Source organism: Coloeus monedula (assembly GCF_965178545.1).
Source record: "Coloeus monedula genome assembly, chromosome: 8".
Lineage (NCBI taxonomy): Eukaryota > Metazoa > Chordata > Aves > Passeriformes > Corvidae > Coloeus > Coloeus monedula.
The window spans coordinates 30,622,824-30,648,748 of record NC_138788.1 but is presented as its reverse complement, the minus strand read 5'-3'; the positions used below and the strand labels follow the sequence as shown (position 1 = coordinate 30,648,748).

The window sequence follows — 25,925 nt, the reverse complement described above, 5'->3', positions numbered from 1 at the left end:
GAGTGTGGGTAATTTCAATGCTTAAGAGGGATTTAATGTTAGTCTTTGCCAAACTGGAGCTTTTGAGTCCTGCCTTCTTATGCTGTTCTACTGCAATACTGAAAATATCCAGTTAATTATGAAATACTAGATTGATTTATTCTGATTTGATATTTTTCAAGGCAAACAAGAAATGTGAGGAAGCTCGCCATGAAAAGGAGACGATGGTGATGAAATACGTCCGAGGGGAGAAGGAGTCACTTGACCTCCGAAAGGAAAAAGAGGTCCTTGAGAGAAGACTGAGAGATGCAAATAAAGAAATAGAAAAGCTTACAAATAAAATCAAACAACTTTCTCAGGAAAAAGGAAGATTGCACCAGCTCTATGAAGCTAAGGTACTCCAAGTGTTGCTGTATGACTTGATTAAAAGCACTGTCAGAACAGACTCATCACTTGTTTGCTGTTATACTTGGTAAAACCTGTTCTCATTTAGTTTTTGCTGCATAGCTGTGAAAGTGCCTTTCCTCCAAGGGAAGGGGAACAAAGTTACTCAGTTCTCGTTGCAATCTTTTTGGAATTCCTTTTAATATTTCCCTGAAAATTAGTTTGTGAAACATTAGGGATTTTTTTTTTTTGACGAAATTGAGAAGACAGCTTGTTGCAGATTTTGAAGTAGTTCTGGCTTCAGATTTTTTTTTAAAGGCTGTAATGGCATTAAATTATTGCCATCTTATTTTTTGCTGTTTTCCTGTGTTTTCACTCTGTATTTCCTCTCTTGTACAACTAAAAATAGATAATAAAGCAATAGGATTTTTCATGCAAAATTTTTCTACTCGTTTTAGAAAGCAGTAAGAGATCACTATTACATTACCTAGGTCTTTTTGTATTCTTCTTCACAGCTGTGTTGTACAATTCTATTTCATGTGGAAGATCCAAAAGTTAATAAATGACTGGGGATCGAGCTTTAGTTTGGGCCTCTTCTGAGCAAGGGTACTGTGCACAGAAGGACACATCTTAAAAGTCCTGAAAACTACTCTTCTGAAACAAAAATGATCTCTGTGGTGCTTTGTCTTTTCAGAGATATGTAACATTAACATATACTAACACTAATGCAACCTTACCTTGCTATTCAAACCACAACACTAATGGGGTTTTTTTCCCCACTGGATTAAAGCATTGTTGGGCATTCTCAAATATGTGCATGATTTTGCAAAATCCAGACATTAAGAAAAAAACAACTTGGTACCTGGACAGGAGTTTTGTTGTAGAAACACTGGATCATTAAACTGTATGAAAAACCTATGAAATTTTCTCAGGATGGTGAAGCCACTCGACACAACAGAGAAATAGAAAAATTGAAAGAAGAAATCAATTCTCATGTTATCAAAGTAAAATGGGCTCAGAACAAATTGAAAACAGAAATGGATTCACACAAGGTGGGTGAAATGGTGCTGATAACATTACATGAAAATATAATCAGAGTAATGTAGTTCTTACAGTGTTTACTTTTTATGTACTGTTTCTAAAGTGGTTTTTCTGTTTAATTTGAATACCTGCAGCAAAATTCAGAATAGTGCTCTTAAATACTGATGCTGAAATGGAAATGTTGGAAGAATGTGAAGGGAGGATGTATTGTGGAACTCTCTTTAATTTGGTCATCATGTTTTCATTTGTTGTTAGGGTTTTTTTTGGGGGGGGGGGCAGTGTTTGAAATAAGTTGTCTTAGTTTTTAAGTGATAGAATTAAATCTGCTGTCTGGAAATGTGCATGGCACATAAACGAGATCCTTTTGTTGTGCCCTCAGTGGTGGGTCGAATGGAATTGCCTGAAGTAACGGTTGAACAAAGCAAGGGGAAAAATAGTGTTTGTTAATTCTTTTCAGACTGAAAGGAAAGTTTCATTATGAGAATTGTGCTTCTCAGGTGAAGTTAAGTACACAAGTTTTACTAGGTTTAACCCATTCTTTTAATTACTGTTTTTGTAGGAAACCAAAGAACGCCTCAAAGATGCAATGACAAAATTAACTGAAGCAAAAGAAGAAGGAGATCAGATAAGGAAAAACTGTCAGGAAATGATAAAATCCTATCAAGTAGGCACATTTTCTCAAGATGTCAAATTATTGTTTAGTGCCCGAGTCTTCTTTTTCATTTCTTTCTAGCTTAAGCAGTAGCAGGGAGGAATTTTCCTGTGCAAGCTCCAAAGCTGAGATGAATAGTGACTGGTTTCTTTACTGGAAAGTTGTTACATAAAAGGGAAAATGTTTATCTTGATTGGCATGTAGTGTGGGGGTCTTTCTTGGCATGGTCAGGATTATCAGAGATGTGCTTACAGGAAACACTCAGTGGTGTGAAAAGCTGTCTGTACGCTTGTAGAATAGAAAAGGAAACATAAAACTCTAAAACTCTTCTTACATTTCTTCAATCCCTTTAGGAGTCAGAAGAAATTAAATCAAATGAATTGGATGCAAAATTCCGAATAACTAAAGGAGAACTAGAGAAACAAATTCAGGAGAAGTCTGATCACCTGGAGGTAAATATGTGGTGTGTGGAGTCCACTTTGTGGTTAAGAATTCCATGATATTTTAATTTTGAGAATCTTATTTTAAGTTGCTTACAGTTTAGCCAAATTCTTTGGGTTTTGTCTTTTTTTTGTGGTCTAATACTAAATCACAGGTGTCTGCCCTCTAGCATTGTTTTTTGGAGGATGTCTTCAGGTACTACCTTGGATTCACTTTTTAAAAACAAAGTTGGGGAAAAATATGATGTAATGAAGGTAAAATAACTGTTCTTTGATTTAGAAACATGAATTTTGCTGTAATTAAAAGCACAAATTCAGATGACAGGCAGGCCTTTCTCTGACCAGTATTTTGCCAAGATACATGGCAAGGAGAGACAAGGACCAGCCTCTGTTCTTGGTAGAGATTTGCTAACCCCAAAGTGAAATTCTCTAATGATGTTGTATCTGCTCACAGCTCATCTGTGCACACACCATCTTCAGGGGTGACCAAGTGCCAGTTTGCTTAGAGCTTTCCTAGGGCCTGTTGGGCCATAGATTTGTGTACCTTAAAGCACAATGTGCAGTCTTACTTTTCTTCTTGGTCCTTCTGAGAATAAAGTAGCTTTGAGGTTTTGCTTTCCTTTTTGGAGAAGTAAACCAACCCTTTGGGGCCCCTCTTCTGCCTCAAGCCTCTCAGCTGTTGTGGTGGCCTGTATCAGCCTAGATTTTTTTGAGGTGCCACTGTACATTTACTTTACTCAATGAGGTTTTTACCCTCTGAAAAGGTGCAGCACGCAAAAATAAAAGAACTGGAAGATTTGAAGAGAACATTTAAGGAAAGCATGGATGAGCTTCGAACACTGAGAACAAAGGTAACGTGCTGAGTTGGATTGGAGTGGGGCTGGAAGCAGTGTTGGGGTTTTGGAACAAGAATGCATTCCATCTCTTAATTGTACTTCCAGTTCTTCAGGAATAAACAGTGTGATTAGAGATTGGCTGGCATGAGACTAGAAGGGATACCTAATTGTTGACTCTGGATAACTTTTTTTTAGGGAGTATGAGCTGATCCATAACACAACAGTGTTTTGCTTCATGGTGTGCACCTCATTTGGCTGAAAAGTTGAGAAACATTTGAAAGTCGTAATCCTGTAAACACTTCAAATCTTGTAAATTTAGTATAAATAAAATGCTTGTAAGCTTCTGCCTGTGGAATGAGTTTTGTAGAGTTCATACATGTGACCTCTGGTAAGGGGGTTATGCTATCCATGACCTGTGGCAATCTTTCTTTCCAGAGCAGTTCAGTAGGACTGGAAAAAGGGAGGAAGACATAGTAAGGAGTTGGCTTGGTAACTGGGGAAACATCATATCTGTGGATCCTGATCCATTAGGCTGATAAGTTTAGTCTTTGGACAAAACTAATGTTAATCACATTTGCTGAATTTAATTGTTTTGTTTTGTTTATTTTTCTGGCTCTAATTGATCTGAAATACTTAGGGATATTGTTCTAAGTTACTTGGAATCACCAAAAAATTAACACATTAGCTTTGTACAACAGTCTAGACAGCTGATCAGAATAATTTCACTCTGAAGTTTGTGAGACTAAATAGTTTCTGGTTTTATTTTTTTTTTCCATTTAGGTAAAGTGTCTAGAGGATGAGCGCTTAAGAACAGAAGATGAGTTATCCAAGTATAAAGAAATAATAAATAGACAGAAAAGTGAAATTCAGAATTTGCTGGACAGAGTCAAAACTGTAGATCACCTGCAGGATCAACATCAGAGGTACAGCTGTGCACTTTGAGTAATGATATAAAAGATTATCTGATATGTGGAAGGGTTTGTTTTATTGAAGTTATTGATGCTTTAAAAGTATTCTAATTTGAAAAATACCTGTCCTAATTTAAATCAGTGTTGCTAATACTGAAGATAACCATGGTGGACTCTTACAAAACAAGGGGATTGAGACTGATAAATCTAATTCAGCGTCCCTCATTATTAGAATAAAATGTGCTTGATTTCTAGCCTACTCTGGAAGTTACATCTTCTTCACTGTGTGCCCAGTACTTGTTTTATTAAAAGAGAGAGGGGAAGCAACTTAACTGGAAAGAGAGACAAATTGCTTTAAAATGGTGATGGATGACTGGAAGTATTTAATGAAGAGAATTTTACTTAATTGGCAGATGCTGTCTTCAGACAGTATGGGGCACTTGTCTTTCTAATGGACTGGAATTCATTCTGCTGTGTCAGAGTTGGCTCATTTAAGAATGTGAGGGAAATAATCTCAGGGGAGGGTTGAGCTCATGCACAGTTCAGGAGTGTCTGAGCATGGTCCTGCATCTGTGTGGTACATCTGGGCTGGGATATACAAATGCTGCCCACTCTGCTGGTTCCAGTGGTATTGAATAAATGGAGATAGATAAATGTCAGATAAGCAGAACCATCCATGTCTGTCCCTCTCATGCTGTTAAACAGTTCTCATTTATCATTGAAAAGTATTTCAGTAATTATAGGCCTTCCTCAGGGTTTAGCAAATCAACCACTTCCCATTTGCTGTGTGCTGGTCACCTATATGGTGTCATCAGCCTTCCAGGGAAATGCAGTCTGCTAGAGACTACTGGAGCCTACACTTGGATCAGTAACAGTTCTTTTTCACTTGGAATCTTGCCAAATGAATTAAAGTGACACTGATCAAAGTGTGAAACTACAAATGTGTTTTTCCAGTTATCTTTTCCTCTCGGTAATTGAGACATGTTTAAATATGTCTCTCATTCAACTTGGATTTTTTTTTTCAGTATCCTTCCCATACAACATTTATTGTCCCTACATCAAATTTCATATTGTCTTTTATTTCAATTTCATGACAAGCATCCTGAAATGTATAAAAGGCTGTATTATAAAGTGAATGTTCAGCTATGCTTGTTTACTGGAGGAATGTGATTTTAGGTTGAGTGCTGGGAAGAACTTCATGGCTGAATTGGGTACTGATCACCTCCAGTGTTCCCCGGTCTCCTTCATGGGCAGATTTTTAAGCATAAGCTAGACATCTCTTTTAGAATGGTCTAAACCTTTAATTTTTTCTGGTCCAACCCTGACTGCTAGGCAGAGATTTATCCTGTCATAATGAAACAACATATTTGAAAATGTAAAATACAAGCATAGCCTTCTGGCACAGGTTTTTAAATGGGAGCTACAGGTGAGATACTTCGCAGCACAAATGACTGTGTCTCAGCTCTTCTTGGAGAAACAAATCAATACAGGATTGTTGATTTAAAATTAATTGATCCTCCTTGTAATTACACCATATGTCAGTAAATTAAATCAGATGTGTGCTCTTCCTTTGTGTAATATTAATTTTATTTTTAAATTTGAATATACACACTCCCTGTGGGGGAGTTGAGGTTTTTTCTGCTGTTTGAAAGTAAAGTTTTAGAAAAGGTGTAGAAAATCCTGTGATTGAAAAATTATTGAAGTAATATCGCAAAAGCAAATGAGAGGGATGTTTTTATTCTGTAACATTTTTAAAAGCTATTTAATTTTGAAATTAATTTCAAACACTTTCTCTAGAATGTTGATGCTAACTGAAGATGCAGCATTTTTCACTCAAATGGGTTGGGTGTGATAGATGAAAGGTCTCCTAATGGGAGTCTTCCAGTAGAAACAAAAACTTATTTTGTAGAGGGGAGAGACTTGTTTTTTGGGGAAGGGATAGTGGAGTAAGACAGGCCCTGTGATTCAGAGCTGCACTGCTTGGATAAGGATGTTTCAGGAATCACCATGCTGCTGTCCTAGAGACACTCCAAACTGTATTTCCCTGTCTCTTAAAGACAGGTCCTCTTACAGATTGGCCACCTTTATTGGGTTTGCAAACCTTCCTCTTACCTACCAGGTCTGGTTTTGAGGGTTTTGTTTGTACCCTGATCTGAAGGACATATGGAAATGTTGAATATGGAAAGATGGCCTTCCTTGAGGAGCTAATGCCTGCATGTCCTTCTGTGGGATGCAGAAATGTGTCACTTCAGCACTGCAGCGTGTCGTGAAATTAAGCGAAAACTCCCTTGACATTTAAAATGATCCAGTGACTAATGGATGCTCCAGGGTCATTAATTGTTCCCCTGCCTTATGTGGGCTTGACCTGAATGCCTTGGTTTCAGTAAAACTTGATGTCTTTGAGCTCAGGTTATCCCTAATGAGATACAATTTTTTTGACAGAGATGAACAAGAAATCAATGCTTTAAAAGAAGAAATAGATGGTTCCAATTCTCTGATTGCTGATCTTCAGAAGGACATTGAAGGTAGTCGGAAAAGAGAATCTGAGCTATTGATATTCACTGAAAAATTAACCAGTAAGAATGCACAGCTTCAGTCTGAAAACAATTCCTTACAGAGCCAGTTGGATAAGCTTTCTTACAGTGAAAGAGAGCTGCAGAATCAGCTGGAGTGTGTTCAACAGGCTAAAGATGATCTGGTGAGTACAGTGGGCAGCTTGTTTTCGCTCTAATGAGATGTCTGATGCAGATAAAGATGTGGCACATGAATACCACCTCATGTCTTCACTTACCTGACTGCAATTTCTCCTTGAGTTTGCCATTAGTAGCAGTGGGATATGAATACCTCATGTTTCCAAGGGGAAAGAAATCCTGAGGCACACTGCACTGGAATGAGGAAGTGTCATTGTGTTGCTCTGTCTTTGGGAGCAGAGAGTTGTTTGTGCAACTGTCATTGAAACAGACAAAAAGTTCTGATTTGCCTGTGAAATTTATTACTGTCAGCTGTTCCTCAGCTCCTGTTTGTACTATGAGATAATTGTAATTTTTAATAAACTCAGTGTGTCATGGAAGGTCATGTGACTTTGTACTGTATCGTGTAGATGTTTTGGAGATAGTTGAAGAATCTTACTATTCACATGAAGTGCTAGTGTTCAGCCTAAATAATAAAAGTAAAGTGTGAATGGATTTCCAGGTGAAAAGTGCAGGTAGGGGTGTTAAGCATGCACTATGGTTAAGTTAGAATTTTTTTGTGTATGACTGAAAACAAAATCACATTTCAGGCCATCAAGTTACAGAAGGAGGAGGATCAGCGAAAGTCAGAGGTTGAGACCCTGCAGGCTCAGCTGGCCTCAGAGCAGGAAGAGCTGTCGGCACTGAAGACTCACGTGGATGAACTGAAGGATGACCTGGCTACCCAGAAGCGCAAGCATGCAGCCAACCTGAAAGACCTCACAAAACAACTTCAGCTAGGTGAAGATTATTCTCACTTTTGAGTCAGCCCCATCTGGAATCCCTTCAGGGTCTGGTAGAGACTCAGGTCCTGTCTGTTGTGTGCTCATTGCTTGAGTGTCACCCTTCAAGCTCTCCCTGTCCCTGAAGACAGCGAGAGTGAGCAAGTTAGACCTTGTGGAAACTGCAGTTACAGGCCTTTGTGTTAATTTTCAGTCTAAAATGTAACTTTTGAAGTGGGCTTACACATAAAATGAAGTACTTATTTCAAGAGAGCTTCATCTTTGTTATATGATGTATCTGACTACTGAAATGACACTGTAGGTATTTGTAGGAGTATGTTCAGAAGTTGCCAGAAGTTTCCTAGTTGCTGACTGTATCAGGAATTGCTGGTGACAGTTATTTTTTTAGTACATTAAACAGAACACTTCAGTTTTTAAAGCTGGATATGGCGAGACTGATGACTAATTTTGTCTACAAATAGAAGTCATTAAATACCCAACAATGCATATGCTCTGAATGCAAATAGATTTGAAGATAATTAAATGTGTTTGAAGTGTGTTTGAAAGAAGAAATCTTATTGGCACTGTACAAGACAAGTTCCCTGTCCCTTTTTGTGCACATAAGAACAGCTGTGTGCTTTCCTTCTTGATCCCTACTAAGTGAGTGGTGCTTCTGGCCCAAGTACTACACTCTGCTGGTTGTAGTGATACAGTTATGAGATGCTGGAACAGAGTTGCCATTCAGTAGTAATTTACATGGTAGACCTAATCAAAAGTAAAATCGAATTGAAGTCTTACTGTTACCAGTTAATCCTACATATGACACTACCTCCTTCAACTGCAACTGCTGCAGTGTGTAGGGATCGTGGTGGATGTTACATCCAGGTGCTTTGTGGCTGGGGCCAGAGGGAGATGGGGTTTGGGTTTTACTTTTAGTTGCTGCCATTGTCTTTTCAGCTGCCAAGCCACGTTAAATTAGTGCAGGTCAGAGATGATTAGAGGCTCTGTATGTTGGTGACACTGTAATTTTTAGTTCTTACTCTGCTGTTGGTAACCATTGTTTTGTTAATACTTCTAGCACGGAGGAAATTGGATCAGATGGAAAATGGTAATTATGACAAAGAAGTCAGCAGCATGGGGAGCCGTTCCAGTTCATCAGGTAATGGAGCACATAGCCAGGCTGCCAAACAGCCCTTCAGTCCTAACAAGGTTGCCATAGTGTGCTTGCTCTTTATGTGGTTTGTGCATATGCAGTGTGTGGGCAGCCTCCCATTAAAACTGACAAAATAGCCTCTAAGCACCAAAATGCACTTGGCTGACTGCAGTTGTAGGTGCTTATTATGAGATTAAAGTGTAATGTTTATGATCTTTATATATTTTGTCTCTTTTTAAATACCTGCCTTTTTTATTTTGTTGCTTTTGTGTTTGGAGGAAGCTCAAGAGGACTCCAGTTTATAGAGGACCTTTTTACATGCCACCATAGGCAAAATAAAAATGAGCAGTAGCTTCCCACATTGTTTAATTACCCTATTGACAGTTGCAACTGTGTAAATGAGAAATCAATTAGCATCATTAGAGACTTCAGTGGGTTTATGTAATATTCATTACTTTCTATCCAGTTAGAACTCATCTTTAGCATTGAAAACAGCATGTTTCCTTCCTTGATATCTTTGAGTTTTAAGTTGGGTTAGTTCTGTCCAGATGTCCTGTAATCTCAGTGTGAGAGAGATAAATGCTTGGAAAGAACAGCAGAAAGTAAAGAAAATACTGCAAGCTCTAAGTGATCAGTGCTGCAGAGTGTTTATATGTAGAGCTTTTGTGAGTCTGTACAGTTTTGATAGTATTGTAATTTTAGTTTACTCCAAAACACACATTTAAAATCAGCGCAGTCTTGTGCAGAGTAAATGAATATGAAGGTGTTTTAGTGGGAATTAGCATTCCTGAAGGGAGCAGACTTACACCAAAGGCAGAGCACCCACGGGAGGGGACTGCACTGCTGTCCCAGTGTGTCTCATTTCAACTCTGTAAGAGTCCTTTAGAGAGAACCCCACTAACATAAAGGGAAACTGGCATCCTGAGGAAAGTATCCTAAGCTCCTGACAGGTAATTGGTGCATGCACTGCTCTGCTGGGGGCATTTTACCTGGTGTAAAAGCCAAAGGAGTTCTTACAAATGCTGATGTGTTGGCAGGGTCCCTTAACGCGCGCAGCAGCAACGAGGATCGGTCCCCTGAGAACACTGGCTCTGCAGTGGCTGTGGACAGCTTCCCAGAGGTGGACAAGGCTGTCTTGGTTGAAAGAATACTAAGGCTGCAGAAGGCACATGCTCGAAAAAATGAGAAGATGGAATTTATGGAGGATCACATTAAACAGCTGGTAGAGGAAATCAGGAAAAAAACAAAGTATGTTCTGTGTTGTGTTCATGCAGGTTTTCAGTGTTGAGCTGATGCACTAGGCAAGCATTTTGGACTTTATGTAAGAAAAATAATTGTCTAAATGAAAATGTTTGAAACAGTAAAAATATTGCAGTGACAGTAGATTGCAAAAGTAGAATTAGTTTTTGAGTTTTTTTTCCTTATCTTTTTCCAGCAGTTATAGTAATTGCCAAGTGTTTGGCAATTATTACTATTACCGAATTTTTTCAAGAGGAATTAACTGGCACAAGTGGGTTTTTGATAGCAAAATGGTCAGCAGGCAGCTGATGTGAGGTGGACTGCTGCCACTGGCTAACAGAAGAGTCCATTCTCCTCATGTGCTTAAAAGGGCGCTGATTGTGTTTGTTTTGGAAGGAGAATCTGCATCATTCCAGATGGTGTTCTGGTATGCATATCAAACAAACAATGCATCTGAGCCAAAGGTGGTCATTAGTTAATGTGTGAAACAAGATTCCACTTAAATAAAAATCTCATCTTACAGGATAATGTCTGGAAGTCCAGTTAGGAGGGGAAGAAACGCTGGCATATACCTGCTTCTGGAAGGTGCAGTTGCCTGTTAGGAATAGCCCTTGCTTACTGAGTCCAGACATTTATACCCAGCTGGTCCCATTTCACAGAACATGATCACAACGTGGGAAGACTCTTGAGAAGAGACTTAGTAATTTTTGTCTCATGTGTAGACAGCTTAAGATTCAGTGTCTGGAGTCTTTCAGCAGAGAAAAGTAGAGACTTCTTTAAAGTACTTTTTTTGTCCCAGTAGCTTTTCAGAATACTTCCAAATAAGTAGATCTTGAACATTGTAGTGTCTTGGCGTATCAGGATCTCCTATATCACTATTGGTATCCCAGGTTTTCCTCTGACTTAGAAATTGCAGGAGTACTTTTTACTGCTTTTTTGGTAATACAGTACTGCTTGAAAATAAAATGATTTATGTCAGGAACCTGAAGTTACTTCAGTGTCTGACTCTTCTCTTCTTTGTAATGCTGTGATGTTTTGTTTTGGTTTTTTTTTATCCTCCAGAATTATTCAGAGTTATATTTTGCGGGAAGAAGCTGGAACGCTGTCATCAGAGGCTTCTGACTTCAACAAAGTACACTTGAGTAGGCGTGGTGGGATTATGGCATCTCTGTATACATCTCACCCTGCAGACAGTGGGCTCACATTGGAACTCTCCTTAGAGATAAACAGGAAGCTTCAGGCTGTGTTAGAGGATACATTACTGAAGAATATTACATTGAAAGTGAGTAGCTGTGCCAGTTCTTCCACACATTCTTGTGGTTCTCAGATACTCCCTTCACTGCGTGCTGCTAAAAGGCTTTTCAGAAGTCACCTCACTGTGATTTGGTGCCACTGATAGCACTGGGGTTAACCAGGGAGTTACGTGACATGATCCCTGCTGTACCTCCAGCTCAGGACTGTCAGAGCATGCTGCACTAATAGGCTGCTGCTTGAAGTAAGTTCTGGAGTGCCTGTGCCTTCAGCAGGGCAGGGTCTCTTCTTGAGCTCCTGGGGCAGCAACATCTGCTGCCAGGGAGAGGTGGCAGCCTGGAGAATGGTGTGCGGGCTGCCAGCTGAGCTGCAGTGTTGTGCACAAGTTGGAGATCTCTTCCTCTAATTATCATTCCCCTTGGATGCTATACTTTCTAGGCATCCTGTAGAATATTGGTAACTGCAAAAAAAGACTTGCCCAGAGCTTTGAGTCTTTTATTGAAATGAGCTTGGTTTTTTCCAGCTCTGTCTAATCATTTGCATTTGTTCTGGATACTTGAAAGTATCAACCTGCTGACATAAACAGTAATTTTGACTTATTAGTGCATTTTGTGCTGATGGACTCATTTTCCATGTATAACTTACCTTATCATTTCCCCCCCTCTAAAGGAAAACCTGCAGACTCTAGGAACAGAAATAGAACGGCTTATTAAACACAAGCATGAACTGGAACAGAGAATCAAGCAGACATAACTAAAACTTCTGGGGACTAACCAACGTGAAGATGCAGGAAAGGCAGGTGCTACAGACCACTGTGTTTTACATTCTGCCTGCCAGCACAAGCATCTGGGGTTTTGCAGAAGCAGCCTTTGACCACACAGGCTCACTCGTGTGAGAGATCAACAGGGTTGGCATCTGTGTGGTTCTGTCTACCCAGTACCAGCCTGAGGCACTGCTGAAATTGACTGCACACTACATTTATCTGGAACTTCTATTTGAAATGACATACAGATGCTTTGCAGTGCAGACTGTTTGGAGTGAGTTGCCATGAGATTTTAATTTCTGCACTGTGTAATTAATCAGTCACTTAAAGATGGAGCTTAAAAAAAAAATAAAGCCAGTTATGTCTTAGTTGCTATTGAACATATCCAGTGTTACTGAGCTTTAAGGGCTTTCAGACATTTATTTTCTTTCTTGCATATTATTTCTGATCTTTGAGTTGATTAAGCATTTTTTGACATAGGCATGGAATAATGCTTTGTCACAAAATTTTGGGTTTTAAGTGGTGGCCATGATACTGCATATTTTCTGCTTTAGGTTAACATTCAGCTGGTCAGTTTCTTTATTCCAGAGGTGTGAAACAACAGTAAAACTAAGGGATTAGAAAGTGTTGATTCAGTTCTTGAGTTCGTGTAATTGAAACCAATGCAAATCTTGTAAACCCTTGATCCTTAGACATGTGGATCTAAAGAAGTCTGATACAGATAGTTGGCTAATAAAGTTCTCTGGGCTTCTGCATAACTAACAGCGTTTAAGAAGTAGGAGTTTCAGCTGCCCTTTGTTACATATGTACATGTAGACATGGTGATTGCATCTGTTTTCAAAGGCAAATGGAAGCTAAATTTTGTCATTATCTGTGGCTAGACCAACTAGTGAAAATAATGGTAAGAAATAAGAAATGTATTTAAATGGGATTTTAATCTATTGTTGACTGTGAAAGTGGCACAGAAATCTGTGCAACTCTTTGATTTTACTGTTGTGAAGAATTAGTTGGTCAAAATGGCACAAACTGAGAGCTGTTACTTAGTCCTTCAGATGAAGGAAGTCTATCAAGGTGACCAGATTTGGGTTAGTCACAACATCATGTTCACATTTTAATTCCAGGATAAGTAATATACAGGATCTGAAATATCTTTATTCCAGCAGTAAGTGCATGGTTTCTGTATCTGTCATCTTTTGACCAAAATAAATTGATCAGATCACAGCGTAAATACATACTTCAGGTTTTTATTATGTACTTGAACTTCCTATTGTCATGAAAAGAGTCAATGTACATTTACAAGAGCAATGCTTTAGCTACTTTAATCAAAAAGGGGGATGTGGGGGAAGAATCTGTCTTACTGCAGGCACTGTTTGCATCGTACACAAAATGAGGGACCTGATCTGGTGGCACAGAGGGGGATAATTGATCAGACATCTGGGTGGCTTAGGGCTGTGAACTCCATTTTCAGATGCCACTGAGTTGCCTGAGCTTTGTAGTAAAACCAGTTGAGCAAAAGAGCCTAATTTGGTGTGAATAGCTAGGTTCAAGATAGTAGAACTTCCTTGTTCGTTTAAAGATGGGCATCTCTGAAAAGTCCTCGTGGGATTAAGGCCTGGTTTGTGGTCCAGAGAGCTTCAAGAGTCTGGGATGGCAGGTCCCTTCAGTGTCAAAGGATTGAGTAATCCTTTAGAAAGGGAGAGTGGGAACAAATTGTTTAAAACCTGAGCGAGCATTATATAGAAACTGCAAGCCTTTAATCTGGGTGGGGTTTTATACATCTATTTTTCTAATTCCTGAGAGCAATGGTTATCTGAAATGTTAGGAAATTTGGGCCAGTCCAGTCATGGGACTGCCCTCTGCTTTACTGTTGTTTAAGTGATGTGAAAATACCTGACTGCTGAAACAGATTGGTCACAGCTTCCAGGAAGCGAACAGACAGTTGTTCATGACTGAGCTTGGACCTTCTGCTGAGAAAAAGTACTTTAGAACAATTTGCATGCTAAAACATAGCTTAGCTCTTGTATGTTTGTGTTTTCAGGATTTAATGTACCGGATCTCTGGATGTTTTCAGGCATTCAGCTGAATGACTCCAGTATTTTAGATACCATGTTAATATTGTAATCTTTTAATGTATGTTCTCCAGGTGTACAGTGTGAATGAAGGAGGGGTGTGGTGCAGATGGAATCAGTGCAATGGCTTTGTGGAAATTCTTACTTCTTTTTGGCATGGTTGTTGCTCCTTTTAAGTTGAGAAACCTTGTTAGCTGTCCTCCTGCCCTGCTGGAAATGCTGCTTGCTCTTTGTAGCACTAATAACTTCTCAGACTTTTTTTTTTTCCTTGGTCATGGAGACACACAAAGCAGCCAAAATACACATTGTTTATTGTGCACAGTGATTTCATGGACCAAAGCTGTCATCCACAGGTGTTATTTTAAGCATATCTGCTAGAGATGGAGAAGTCATTCTGGCTTGCACATTGGCAAGTTGACTCTCCAGTCAGCCCAGGTTGTGATGTGTACCTGATGGGATCAACCAGCACTTGGCATAAAGATGTTCCTCATTTTGAGAGGCACTGATGTATCAGCCATAAAATGTTGCTGGCCCTATTTCCATGGGGTAGCTTGTCAGAAGTGTGATGCTCTTGGTGCAATACCGAGAACGCTTTCTGTGGAAAGGTGTTTCTGTGGGGTGGCTCACACAGGTGAGCACCAGCTGGTACAGGGTGGGTTGCAAGGCTTGTGTAGCAATCTCATCCCACTTACCCTTGTTCTGGAAATTGTATTATCAACCTGAAACTGAAAACTGTCCTCAGATAAACTGAATTTTGGAGATAAACTGGTAAATTAATAAACTAATCATGAAGGCAGCCTGGAGCATTTAGCTACATGCCTGTCACTGAAATTCAGTGTCCATTAGATGTGTAATTGCCACAGGCTGCTTTTGAAAATTCCAAGCTTGTGGCTGGTTGTGTCTTACAAGCTTAAACATCTATTTCTTAAATACTCAGGGTGCTCTTTGAATTCAAACATCGCACATACAGATGTTGCTAGAGGCCCTACAAGAAAGCTGCCTATCCTTTTCCACCTTCTGTAAAATCCAGCACTGTCATTGTCTGAAGCCAGACTCTCTGACCTGAAGAATACTATTTTATGCTATAGAAATCACTGGCTTGCTGCCACACAGAGTTGTGCAATATTTTTAGTTATAATATCCAGAAAACTGGAGATTGATTTCTTCCTTGAATATTTTCTCATTATCTTCATTTGTTGCTGGCAACACCTGTAGTATCTCTTAAAATGTTTTTCATTGCAATGTTTTGGTTCATAACTGAAAAAAAGAAAAATTTGGAAATGGTATGTCTGGCTTCCAGTGCATCAGGTGTAAAGCTGAGTGTCCACATCCTGCAAAGACCCGAATCTAGGGAGGGGTTCAGAGGGCAAGGCCCATCCCAAGGGGCCTTCACCCTTCTGTGCCAGTCCCTGTGACAGCAGTATGTGGCACAAGGAATCAGGTGTACCCTGTCTCACCTGTCCAGGGACAGGTGCCTGTGTTGCAGAGGGAGCTGGGTGGTATTTAGAGCTTTTCCGAGATGGGTGGGTGTTTCCTTCCCATTTTCATGTTCTAACTGAAACGATGTTGATTCTTCCAATCCATGTGTGTAAGTCCTGTACACAGAATGTCTGTTGATTTAATTTTGTAGATATCTGTTTCTGTATAAAGTTTTCAAAGGTATTGCTATACCTTATGTATATACTGTACTTTGAAATAATAAACATACAAATGTATGAAAGCCTGGCTTGGGTCTGTGATTTGTCCCATTAGTTGCTGCTGCCTTGACTCCAGGCTGTGCTGGCAGCTCTCAGAGTGGGGTCTGTGCTGGCTGCTCATCCTTGAGGAGTGGGAGCTCGTGATGCCTGCAAGCAAACAAACGCTCTGGGCTAAAAGCAGCTGGACTGCCCGCAGGCTGTTCTTGCCGGCACGGAGGGCACCGCCAAAACCCCTCGTGTTCCCCTCGAGCGGGTCGGGATTCCTCGGGGAATCCGAGCAGTGCTGCAGGGGTCTGCCCCTCCCCTGCTCGCTGCCAGCCCCTGCTTTCCTATTGCGCCCGGTAAACAGGAGGTGGCAGTGCTTCTTCTCCTCTGCTGCTAGTGGGAGGAGCAGCACAGCCGGGGAAAACACCTCTCCTGCTGTACTCATCCCTTGGGAATTGCGGTGGACAGGTGATAGCTGTGCTGCAGTTCAGAACTGCAGTCCCTCTAAGTGCCCTCGATGCTTTTCCCTTTCATAACGTGAATTTGAGAACCCCACAATCCCAGTAGCAAGGACTGGGTCCTTGATGGCAGCTCCACATTTGCTCCTCTGATTTATTTATTCTCTTGTGGAGATCTAGCATAGTTTGTTTTTTAACCGTGACAGTATTTTTCTTATAAAAATAGTAAGTAAGCGATGCTGTCTGGTTTCTGGTGGTGCTTATATTAAAAACCTTGGAATTGGATTGGTAGGGGTTGTCCTGCCCTTGCAGGGACCCACAAAAAGGGAAAAAAATACTGTGAAGGTGATAAATTAGGAGTTTATTCCAGTATCTCCCAGAGTACCTTAAATGAGAGAAGGGAGCATCCTACTTTTTTGCTGGAATTTAATGAAAAACAACCTCAAGCTTCCCAGGATCAGGCCAATGGCTCCCAGTGAATTTTCTGGCTACAGTTACCTTCATGACCCTTTGCTGAAATTGTTTTGCAGCTCACAGTTTTCCTTCCAGCTTTTTCCACTGATAGCAGGTACAGTTGTTGGTGACAGATGTGACCAAAAATCAAGGTTTATTTGTGCTTCCTGAGTACTTAACGCTGCTGCTTGGAAATAACAGCCTGAAGCTAAGCTTCCTCAAATACTAATTTTGACTGTGGTGGTATTTGCAAGCGGCCATTTGGCGAACAACTTCCCACCCCTGTTTTTGGGTCTGTGTCTGAGCCTGACCCAGCCCAGCTCTGCATGCAGAGGAAGGGTTCTTATGGCACATGTTAAGAGCTCAGTGCTCAAGTAAGCCAGGCTGATACTGCAGCTACTGGGTGATAAAAATCTAACCAAATGCTAGCAGTTCTCTTCTGTGGCTGATTGTGAATGATGAAATCATCACTGCTATTTTTCTCTCTCTCTCTTTGCTTTATTTTAAGGGGATTTTTAATAGCGAGCTCTGCTGGGGGTTTTGTTATTGCGGTTGTTTTTAGGCTATTTTGCATCAAACCACAGTGGGTCTGTGCCAGATTTTGAGAGATTTTTGCATGCATAAATGTAACTGTTGCAGTAGCAGAGTGCTGCTGAACAAGTTGTTCTCATCTAACGTGTATAAATATGCTGTTAGATGTGTTTGTTGCTGTTCTGCTCCAGTGGATGCCCTATAGTCAGGAAATCCTCTGGCCCTTGGGTTTCACTGGGCCCTTGACCGTGTGCAGCTGCCCACTGATCTCAGCAGGGCTGCTCAACCGCCTCAAGGACCTTGCTCACTAACAGGCTGGGTCCTATGAATGTCTAAGAGCTTCTTAAGAAGTTTCTATTTTAAAATAATCCCATGTGTGTGGAATAAGGAAAAGCAGCAGATGAAAGCATGAAGTCTGTGAGCTCTGACCAAAGTGCTGGTGTTTGGCACAGGGTAGGCGAGCACAGCCCAGTAGGCACTGCTGCTCCCTCTGGGGTGGCTGGTGTGTCCTTAAACACTGCCCTGGGCCCTCCAACCTGCAGTTCTTTGGGAACTGCTGCTGCCTTTGGAGATGGACTAAAGCAGGGTGCAAATGCAAGGCAGAGTTTTTCAAGCTGCGATCTGCAGCCAGACAGAAGGGTTTCTGAGGCTGTACTTTGAAAGGAAGTGGTTAAAAATACTCCAAAAATGATAGATCTGAAATTATTTTAACTCTGGTCAGTGCCTGGCACAGGGGAGAGGAAGAAGGTGAGAATCACTTATATCAACACTGTGGGTAAAAGCAGTGTATGGCTGAAAAAGCAGACCTTGTGCTGGTCAGCCTAGACCTGTGTTGTGAGCTTGCAAATTCCCTGAAAACTCTCCATGTCAAAGAGATTGAAAAAATCAAACTTGGGCTCAGAGCTCTGACCTGTTCATGCTGTAAGTGGCTTGTACTAATCCACTGCCCTGACTTCACCTTAGTAATTAGACTGTCAGAGCAATATTGATTAAATGGACTCTTGAAAATATTTAAGGGCTCCACCCTTCTGCAGAAGGGATCTTCAGCCGTGCGGTAAGATGAGAAATCAGAGTGACCTGCTGTCAGCTTCTCATGGGCTCAACATCTGGCTGCTGACAACCAAACCTGTGATGCCCTTTCCCTGCTCCCTTCCCCTTGCCATGTGTCTGCTCTGGCCTAGGGCTCACTCAAGCCCGTGGGGGTGGCTGGCACGGGGAACAGGAGGTCTGTCCTGCAGTGAGGTCTTTGCCTGTCCACCTGCTCCCAAAGCTGTCCGAGCAGCTCCGGGTGCACTGCAGGTAATGGCTCAGCCTTTTGAGGCAAACAAGGAGCATTGTTTTCCTTGGCAATTCTGCTCTGTGACCTGCAGATTGTCCGAGGTGGTTGCACAGCTCCCACATCCTCCATGCTGTGCAGCCAGAGCGCCATGAGCGAGGCAGGACAGCTGGCAGTGAAATCCTTCCACAGCTGCAGGTAAAACCTCCCCCAGAATCCACAGCCCCTTGCTTTGCTTGGCTTTAATCAGACATTTCTGGGATCTAGAAAGATCCAGCTAGTGCCAAGCAGGTGTTTCCCATCAGCAAGGATTGGCAGAGGAAAGCCTCTGCTTCATAAACCAACCTGATAAAGAGAGCAGCCATCAATCCAGGTAGCTGTGACCTTGGACACTGTGCTTGGGAGCCCTCATGGTCTTTCTTGGGCTGTCCAGCCCCAATACCAAATCAAGAAGGTCTCCTGCCAGCAGGTAATGACTACAATGCAGGCACCTCAAAAGTGTAGGCACACCTCTAAACCAAGACCTGACCAAACACGGTTGGATCGAGTCACCTTTGCTCCTCAGGCAGGTGAAGCCCTTGGTAAAGAGAGATGGCAGATTTGGTAGTAGGCCTGTAGCACGAGGCTCGCAGATTGCTTTTTTTTGTTTACCTGAATTATGTCAAACTGTTTCCCTCTCTCAGAATTTCCTCGCAGTCTTCCAAGGCTGCTTGTTGATGCTAAAAGATCAGTCAACTATTTCAAAGTGATTTGACCTTGCTTGGGTTGGTGACAGAGCCCAGACCTCGCGGGTAGCGGTCACCTCGCAATGCCAGAGCCACTGTGGCGTGTCTCTCATTAGAGACAATGTTCAGGCAACTGCAAGCAACACCCGGGCACAGTGGCAGGTGAGCTCCCTCCCATCACACTGAACAGAGCGTGATTTAACTTCCCTTGGCTTTGGTGGCAGCTAAAACAATAGAAATGTCCCCAAAGGCCAGGACTTGCAATCCAAGGATTCTCTAGAGAGCAATAAATGGAGGCACTTACGTTTCATTAATTATGTATCAGGGCAAACACTGGAAAAACACCAACCAATCAACCAAAGCAGAGAGTTTACCACTGACTGCTGGGGGGAGGCCTCTGCCAAGAAGGCAGCCTTGGATCAGACAGCAAGGAAGTGAAGCCCTTCCAAAGGGTGATTCAGAGCAGCCTCACAGGCTCCTGTGCTGATATCCCACCACCTCTGTGCTGGATGAGGCACAGAGGAGTAGCTCCTGTCTGGCCACCATCCTCTGTGTGGATGCCTCGGGACCAGTGAGGAGTCTGCCTCAGCCACAGCTGCCAGGGAGGTCAGCTGGGGTTCTGATCCCTCATAACATATCACAGGATCCCTCATAACAAATCACAGGATCATTTCATTGGAAAGGACCTTAAAGGCCATCTATTTCCAAGCCCTCTGCCATGGGGACACCTTCCACTAGACCATGTTGCTCCAAGCCCCATTCAGCCTGACCTTGAACACTTCCAGGGATGGAGCATCCACAACTTCTCTGTTCAACTTGTGCCAGTGCCTCACCACCCTTACAGTAAAGAATTTTTTACTAATATCTAATAAAACCTGCCCTCTTTCAGTTTGAAGCCATTCCCTCTTGTCCTGTCCCTACAAACATTTGTAAAAAGTCCTTCTCTGTCTCTCTTGCAGCCCCTTTAGGTACTTGAAAGTTCTCTAAGGTCTCCCCGGAGCCTTCTCTTCTCTGGGCTGAACAGTCCAAACTCTCTCAACCTGTTTTCATAGCAGAGGTGTCCAGCCCTCCAGAATCTTTGTTGTCCTCCTCTGAACTTGCTCCAACAAGTCCTCATCCTTCTTCTGCTGGTCCCCCAGGGGCAGATGCAGCACTCCAGGTGCAGTCTTGCCAGAGTGGAGCAGAGGGGGAGAATCTGGCCTGCTGGCCACGCTCCTTTAGATGCAGCCCAGGACATGGGTGGCTTTCTGGGCTGCCAGCAGACACCGACAGCTCATGCTGAACTTCTCATCCACCAGCACCCCCAAGTCCTTCTCCTCGGGGATGCTGCTAGTCCTCAAAAAAGGCCTAAAATCAATATACAGGGGAGAGGAAATAAACTGGCTAGCTGGTTAAAGACTGAGGGATGGGGGAGAAAGAGAAATGGTTTTTTTAGAAAGGCCATCCTGGCGCAAGAGCAAACCCCACTTGCTTTTGGAGTGTCATGGGTTTCCTTCTCCTCCGTAGAATGTGCTCAGGGTGCTGCATGCCCAGATCTGGAGTACAGCTGACAGCACGATCTTAACTTCTCTTTATTCAACCCTGGGGCATCCAAACATGCACTTCTGAGTGGCTGTACATGAAAGAGAAACAGAAAAGCCTCTCTTTGGAAACATGGCACAGAAATGGCTTGCACATTCGTATTTACTTTGGAGGTTCCTTCTGGGAAGTGCCTGCCTGTTCTGCTCTGTGTGTTGGCTCGCAGCAGCATCAATTTTCCCTTTCCCTCTTTCCTCTCCATGCTTCTGGGAGTTCACTGCCTGTGTGGGAGCCAAGGACCCCAGCCCCTGCCAGACCTCACTCAGCTTCGTGATTCCTGACATCACATTTCCTCCAAGGAGCAGGACACAGAGCCGTGCAGGGACCATCCCTGGGCAGAGAGCACAGAAGTAGAAGTGTATGGGCAGTGGGAGAGGCAAGGAAGAAGCAGATTCTAACTTCTGATGGGTTTAGAGGGGAAAAAGATTGTTATTGGGAGGGGGGTTGATTGCTTTGATTTTCTTTTACAAAAAGCATAGGCAAGAAATATAATTGGTAATATTAAAAGGCGCAGCTCTCTACTGGCAAAATAAACGTGTATGATTTGACTGTCAGCTCATGCAAGAAAGGGCAAACTGTGTTATAAAAGTACTGGGAACAAAAATGTGAGGATTTGCATGAATCCATCAAGAGCCCTGCACTACTGTTTTAGGATGCCTGTGTTGCTGGAGATACCTTGAAAGCAGGACTGCCAGGAGTAACGAATAGATTTGCTAAACAGCCCAGGTTAAAATACAATCCCAAACTCATTCGGTTGGGAAGGTATGCATCCAGAAAAGGACAAGCAAAATGTGACCACTCTAAAGTACCTAGATACCCTTCCGAGTTCCTTCGAAAACCCTTTGCACAGCTGCTGACAAAGGTTTGAAAAGGAGTGGTGCCAAACATACGCATCTATCATGATGGGTAATGTTGCACCATCATTTCCTGGTGATCCTGTTTCCCTGTCCTTATCCCTTTGTTGTCCCATGTGAAGGTTAGAGCAGAAGCACTTAACGACCAGGAGTGCTGGGTTTTGCCTGTGCAGAACAACTTCTTCCTGATCCTTGCAGGCATCTTCTAGGCACTGCTATCATAAAGAAAACCTTAAAGATTTCATGTGGTACAGTAACAACTTTAATCCATGTACAGATACACTAAACTGGAAGGAGCAGAGGAGTGTGTTGGCCATTGTGGATGGGCAAGGGAGGAATTACAAAGCCAGTCCTTTGCAGTTTGGTTTTGCAGGGGCGAGGGCAAGGTGTGCAAAAGGGGAGGCGGCGTGTGCAACTATCGAGCATCCCTGCCTGCAGAGATGCCCTAACTGCAACGCCAAGGCAATCAAACCTGCAGCCAAGAAAAACACCATTAAAGTGATGCAATGACATAAGCTGGGTGCCGCTCGTGGAATCCAAATTACACGCAGAACAATCAAGAAGGAAAACACCGACGACATTCGCTTGTGTAACAGGGGTGTTGACCTCACAGCTGGCAGGAGAGCAAGGGCACAAGTGCAGGCACAACTAAAACCAGTGTAAAGAAGAGGGACTTGACTTTACTGAAAGCATCAACCAGGCCTGTCCCTTAGGGGTAATACTGCAGTAACCACAAAGGCTGCATGTTCAGGTTTGTACATTTCAAACTAGTTAGTTTAAAATCCACCACATTTAAAAACCCCACTGGAACAGACCCGCCTGATGAGGAGAGCAAGGCAAGAAAGCTGCAGCTCAGCACCAGGACACTGCCTCTTGCTCAAGTAAAAAGCTGGATAAGGAAATATGTAGCATTTTTTTGAAAAAAAAAAAGAAGGAATAACTTCACCAAAGGATGTTTGAGATCTCCGGTTAGGAGAGGTTGTACCTGTAAGATGAGTACTGGTGGTTGCACTGCAGGTGGGAGACAGGTGTGGGGTATGTTCTCTAGATTTCTGCTCCAAGTCTTTCACAGGCTACAAAGATGTTACGATGCCAGCACTACTGGCAATGCAGTCAGGTTACAGAATAGCCATGAGAAAATGCAAATGTAGATCCACACAAAAATAAAAACATTCTGGCTCAGACCCAACATGATATTATGCTAAAAAGCAGTGGATAAAAATTTCTTGATCAGGGAGTACAAGGCATTTTTAGTCACTCATCACCCCTTATTAATGGGATGATCTCCTGGGGTATCTACTGATGAGTAGCATTTATTGTTCGTGCCTCACAGCTTCTTCTCTGTTTTAGACTTTACCATAAGCAACATGATACAACCCCAGTAAGTGGGAGAGAGGAAATAGATGCACAATACAAGGTGCTCCCATCAAAATCTCAGGTCTTCTTGATGCACAGAGGACCTACAGCACACAGTCAGTGTTGCTCAGATGCAAACATCCTACTCAACAAGCATCCCCTCAAATTAGGAAGGAGAGGTCATCTGGTGCCTTTAAACACAACCTTCAGTTACCACATCCTCAGGATCTCCTGGTGACTGCTGGCCTCACCCTCAGGCAGTGGGATGCCCCTGCAGGATCATTTGAGGCCATTTGTGGTGGATCCCAGGCTGGATTCACAGTGCTGCCCTCACACCACACCCAGACCGCAGCTCTACAGGGAGGCTCTTGCAAAGAGCTTTCAGTGGAGCCTCCCCACAGGCTCAAACCCACAGACAAGCCATTTCCCACCCTGCCCTCCCCTCCTCTTCCCCCTAAAATGCCCCTTTGCCAGCAGCTTTGGGACCTACAGGTCTGCGAGTGAGAAAGAAGTAGCACCCAGAGTCATCAGGCTACAGAGAGTCCCCAAGAACAAAAGATTAATTTAAATGTCCTGGCTTTGAGCAGCCTTGGCCATTAGCTTCAGGAAGTTCTCATCAGTTGTGCGGGGGAGGAAGCACCTGGAAATCACAGAATTAATTCGATCTGAAGAGATTGCTTTCTGGAAAAATCATGTGTCAGTCCCTATTACTCAAAATCGCAGGAGCAGGGGTGGAACAAGCCACACGTGGTGTGCAAGTGTGAGTATGTTGGATGCCAGTCCAGTGACATCAGGTCAACCATGTGTTTCCTCAAGCCAAGGGCCCGGGTCAGCTTGGCACCAGGCTGGGCTGTGCAGCAGGGAGCCATCCTCCCCACAGCCCTGCCTCGAAAGGAGGGGTGACATCAGAAATAACCAGGAAAAAGGGAGAAGAGGAGGGTCTGGAAGGGCAGTTCTGAGCTTTGCCATGGGTGGGGACCCCAAATGAGAGCTAAGTGCCATGGGAGATGCAAGTCTCCTCTTTCCACAGCCCCACAGTCCACACGTGAGCTTGGCAGCTTGCGCTGCATTTGACATGACCACGCCATGGTGTGCCCAACCAGTGCCACCTTCCTACATGGAACCAGTCAATGCTGCACCTGCAAGGGAGTTAAACACACTTCAGCACAAAGCTGAACATCATGTGTGTGGTTACCACCCTTGTGCTCTGAGTGCCTGTAAACAGGCTGTGCATTCATTCACACAAAAAGGGCGAGAGGCTTCTAACAGCATTTGGGCCATGGCCTGTCAGGCAGTTGTAATTCAGTACTTCCTGCCTCTTCCTTGTGTGAGAGGCTGCCTTATTCCATGGCTGCCAGTGAGAAAGGCCTCTTGTTGCAAGTCTGAGATGTGTCAGATAAAGGAAATGTGACGAAAATTCCTCAGCTTATCCACAAGGCCAATTTCACCTGGCAAACTCGCATTACTTGGTGTACCACCTCTGTGCTGGAGTGGGCAGGAGAGGCAGAAGCAGTGCTTTTCACTGTCTGGTGGAAGGACATCCAGACCAGGGCTGAGGCTGCCCTTTCTCCTCTCACCCCAGGCTGTGGTCCCACAAATTTTCAGCACGTTGCACCCAGTAAGTACATGGTGTTGGGGGCCCAAAGAAGGTAGTGCCAAGATGTTGAAGTGTCTTCTCCCATTTGGCACAGCTCAGAGCCTGGTGCAGGGTGCAAAGGCAGTTGGTGAGTACAGGGAGCCTCTCAAGCTGCTCTAACCTGACGATCTGCCTCCCTCTCAGAGCAGGAGCATTTTGTAAAATGCAGCCACTACTTGAAGTGACCCCACAAGCATTTTCAGCTAAGTGGTCATCATAAGTTTTGAAGCACTTGGACTGTTATTGGAATAAGTGTATAATAAAAGCCTTCCTGGCCCCATCCCTCCCACGCCTACATTTGGATTCCATGATTTCTTCCTTGTTTGAAATGATTCAGCAGTAGACTCTCAGATAGTCTCCATCCTGTTAAAAATAGTTACTTGCCTCATATGGCTTTAGCATGGTACTGTCAACTCTAAAATGTTCCACCTTCCAAAAAAGTAGAGTGAAAAATGAAAGTGAGCTTTCACACATCATTACTCTCCACAGTTAGACCTCCAGAGCTCATTCCAAACCCATCAAAGGAGGAGAGGCGAGCTGGGAGGATGGGCAAGCAAGATGCTCGTGTTACTGCCTGGTGCCTTGCGGGTCCCTGTGAGGCTCTGCCCTCTGCACACAAGCAGCCAGGCTGATGGTTCGCTCCTTTCCCAGAACAAAACACCAGCTGATTTTCAAGAGACATTTATTTGTCGGATTTCTGGAGTTAAGAAGGGTTTAGTCATTGCAGATTGGATGTCTCCTGATGTCAGTTGAGGGCCAGTCAGTGAGTTCCCTGCTCCAGCAGGGAACCAGTACAGCCCAGTTAGCTGAGGAGCATTCCACCCCGTAACACTGAGGCAGGGGACCATGAGAGCCAGGGGTCCTCTCAGCCATCTCACAGCTCTTGCTCTCCGTAGGCATGGGGATCAGTGATGGGCTTGCACAGTGTGGCCAGCTGTGCTGAACTGCGTGTGCTTTGGGGAAAAAAATGGGCAACTTGGTGGCAATAGTGGGCAAATGGTGCAGGTGGGTCCCTTGGCACTCTGGGTCGTTGGAATCTGGACTGTGTTTGCATTCAGTGCCAGCTGCTGGAGGGTGTGTGCTGGGATCCTTCTGCCACATGGGTGTCACAGGGAGGGGACACTGAGGCACCGCAGAGCAATAAATGGAAACTGTGTCAGGTCCAGCCTAGGAGGGGACAGACAGTACCTCTGCAGTGCCCTCAGCCAGC

General features: G+C 43.2%; 1 protein-coding gene across 3 annotated transcripts in view; it reads left to right on the top strand.

Moving 5' to 3' along the window:
- Positions 1-15,827, top strand: part of CCDC186 (coiled-coil domain containing 186) — a 35,595-nt gene extending 19,768 nt beyond the window's left edge. For all 3 annotated transcript variants that reach the window (XM_082286189.1, XM_082286190.1, XM_082286191.1), the window contains 12 exons: positions 162-374; positions 1,296-1,415; positions 1,964-2,068; positions 2,410-2,508; positions 3,261-3,347; positions 4,113-4,255; positions 6,683-6,938; positions 7,521-7,710; positions 8,770-8,850; positions 9,882-10,092; positions 11,146-11,365; positions 12,004-15,827. In XM_082286189.1, the coding sequence (XP_082142315.1) occupies positions 162-374; positions 1,296-1,415; positions 1,964-2,068; positions 2,410-2,508; positions 3,261-3,347; positions 4,113-4,255; positions 6,683-6,938; positions 7,521-7,710; positions 8,770-8,850; positions 9,882-10,092; positions 11,146-11,365; positions 12,004-12,087 (1,809 nt within the window). In that variant the 3' untranslated portion in view covers positions 12,088-15,827. The remainder of the gene's footprint in view (positions 1-161; positions 375-1,295; positions 1,416-1,963; positions 2,069-2,409; positions 2,509-3,260; positions 3,348-4,112; positions 4,256-6,682; positions 6,939-7,520; positions 7,711-8,769; positions 8,851-9,881; positions 10,093-11,145; positions 11,366-12,003) is intronic.
- The last annotated feature ends 10,098 nt before the right edge of the window (positions 15,828-25,925 follow it).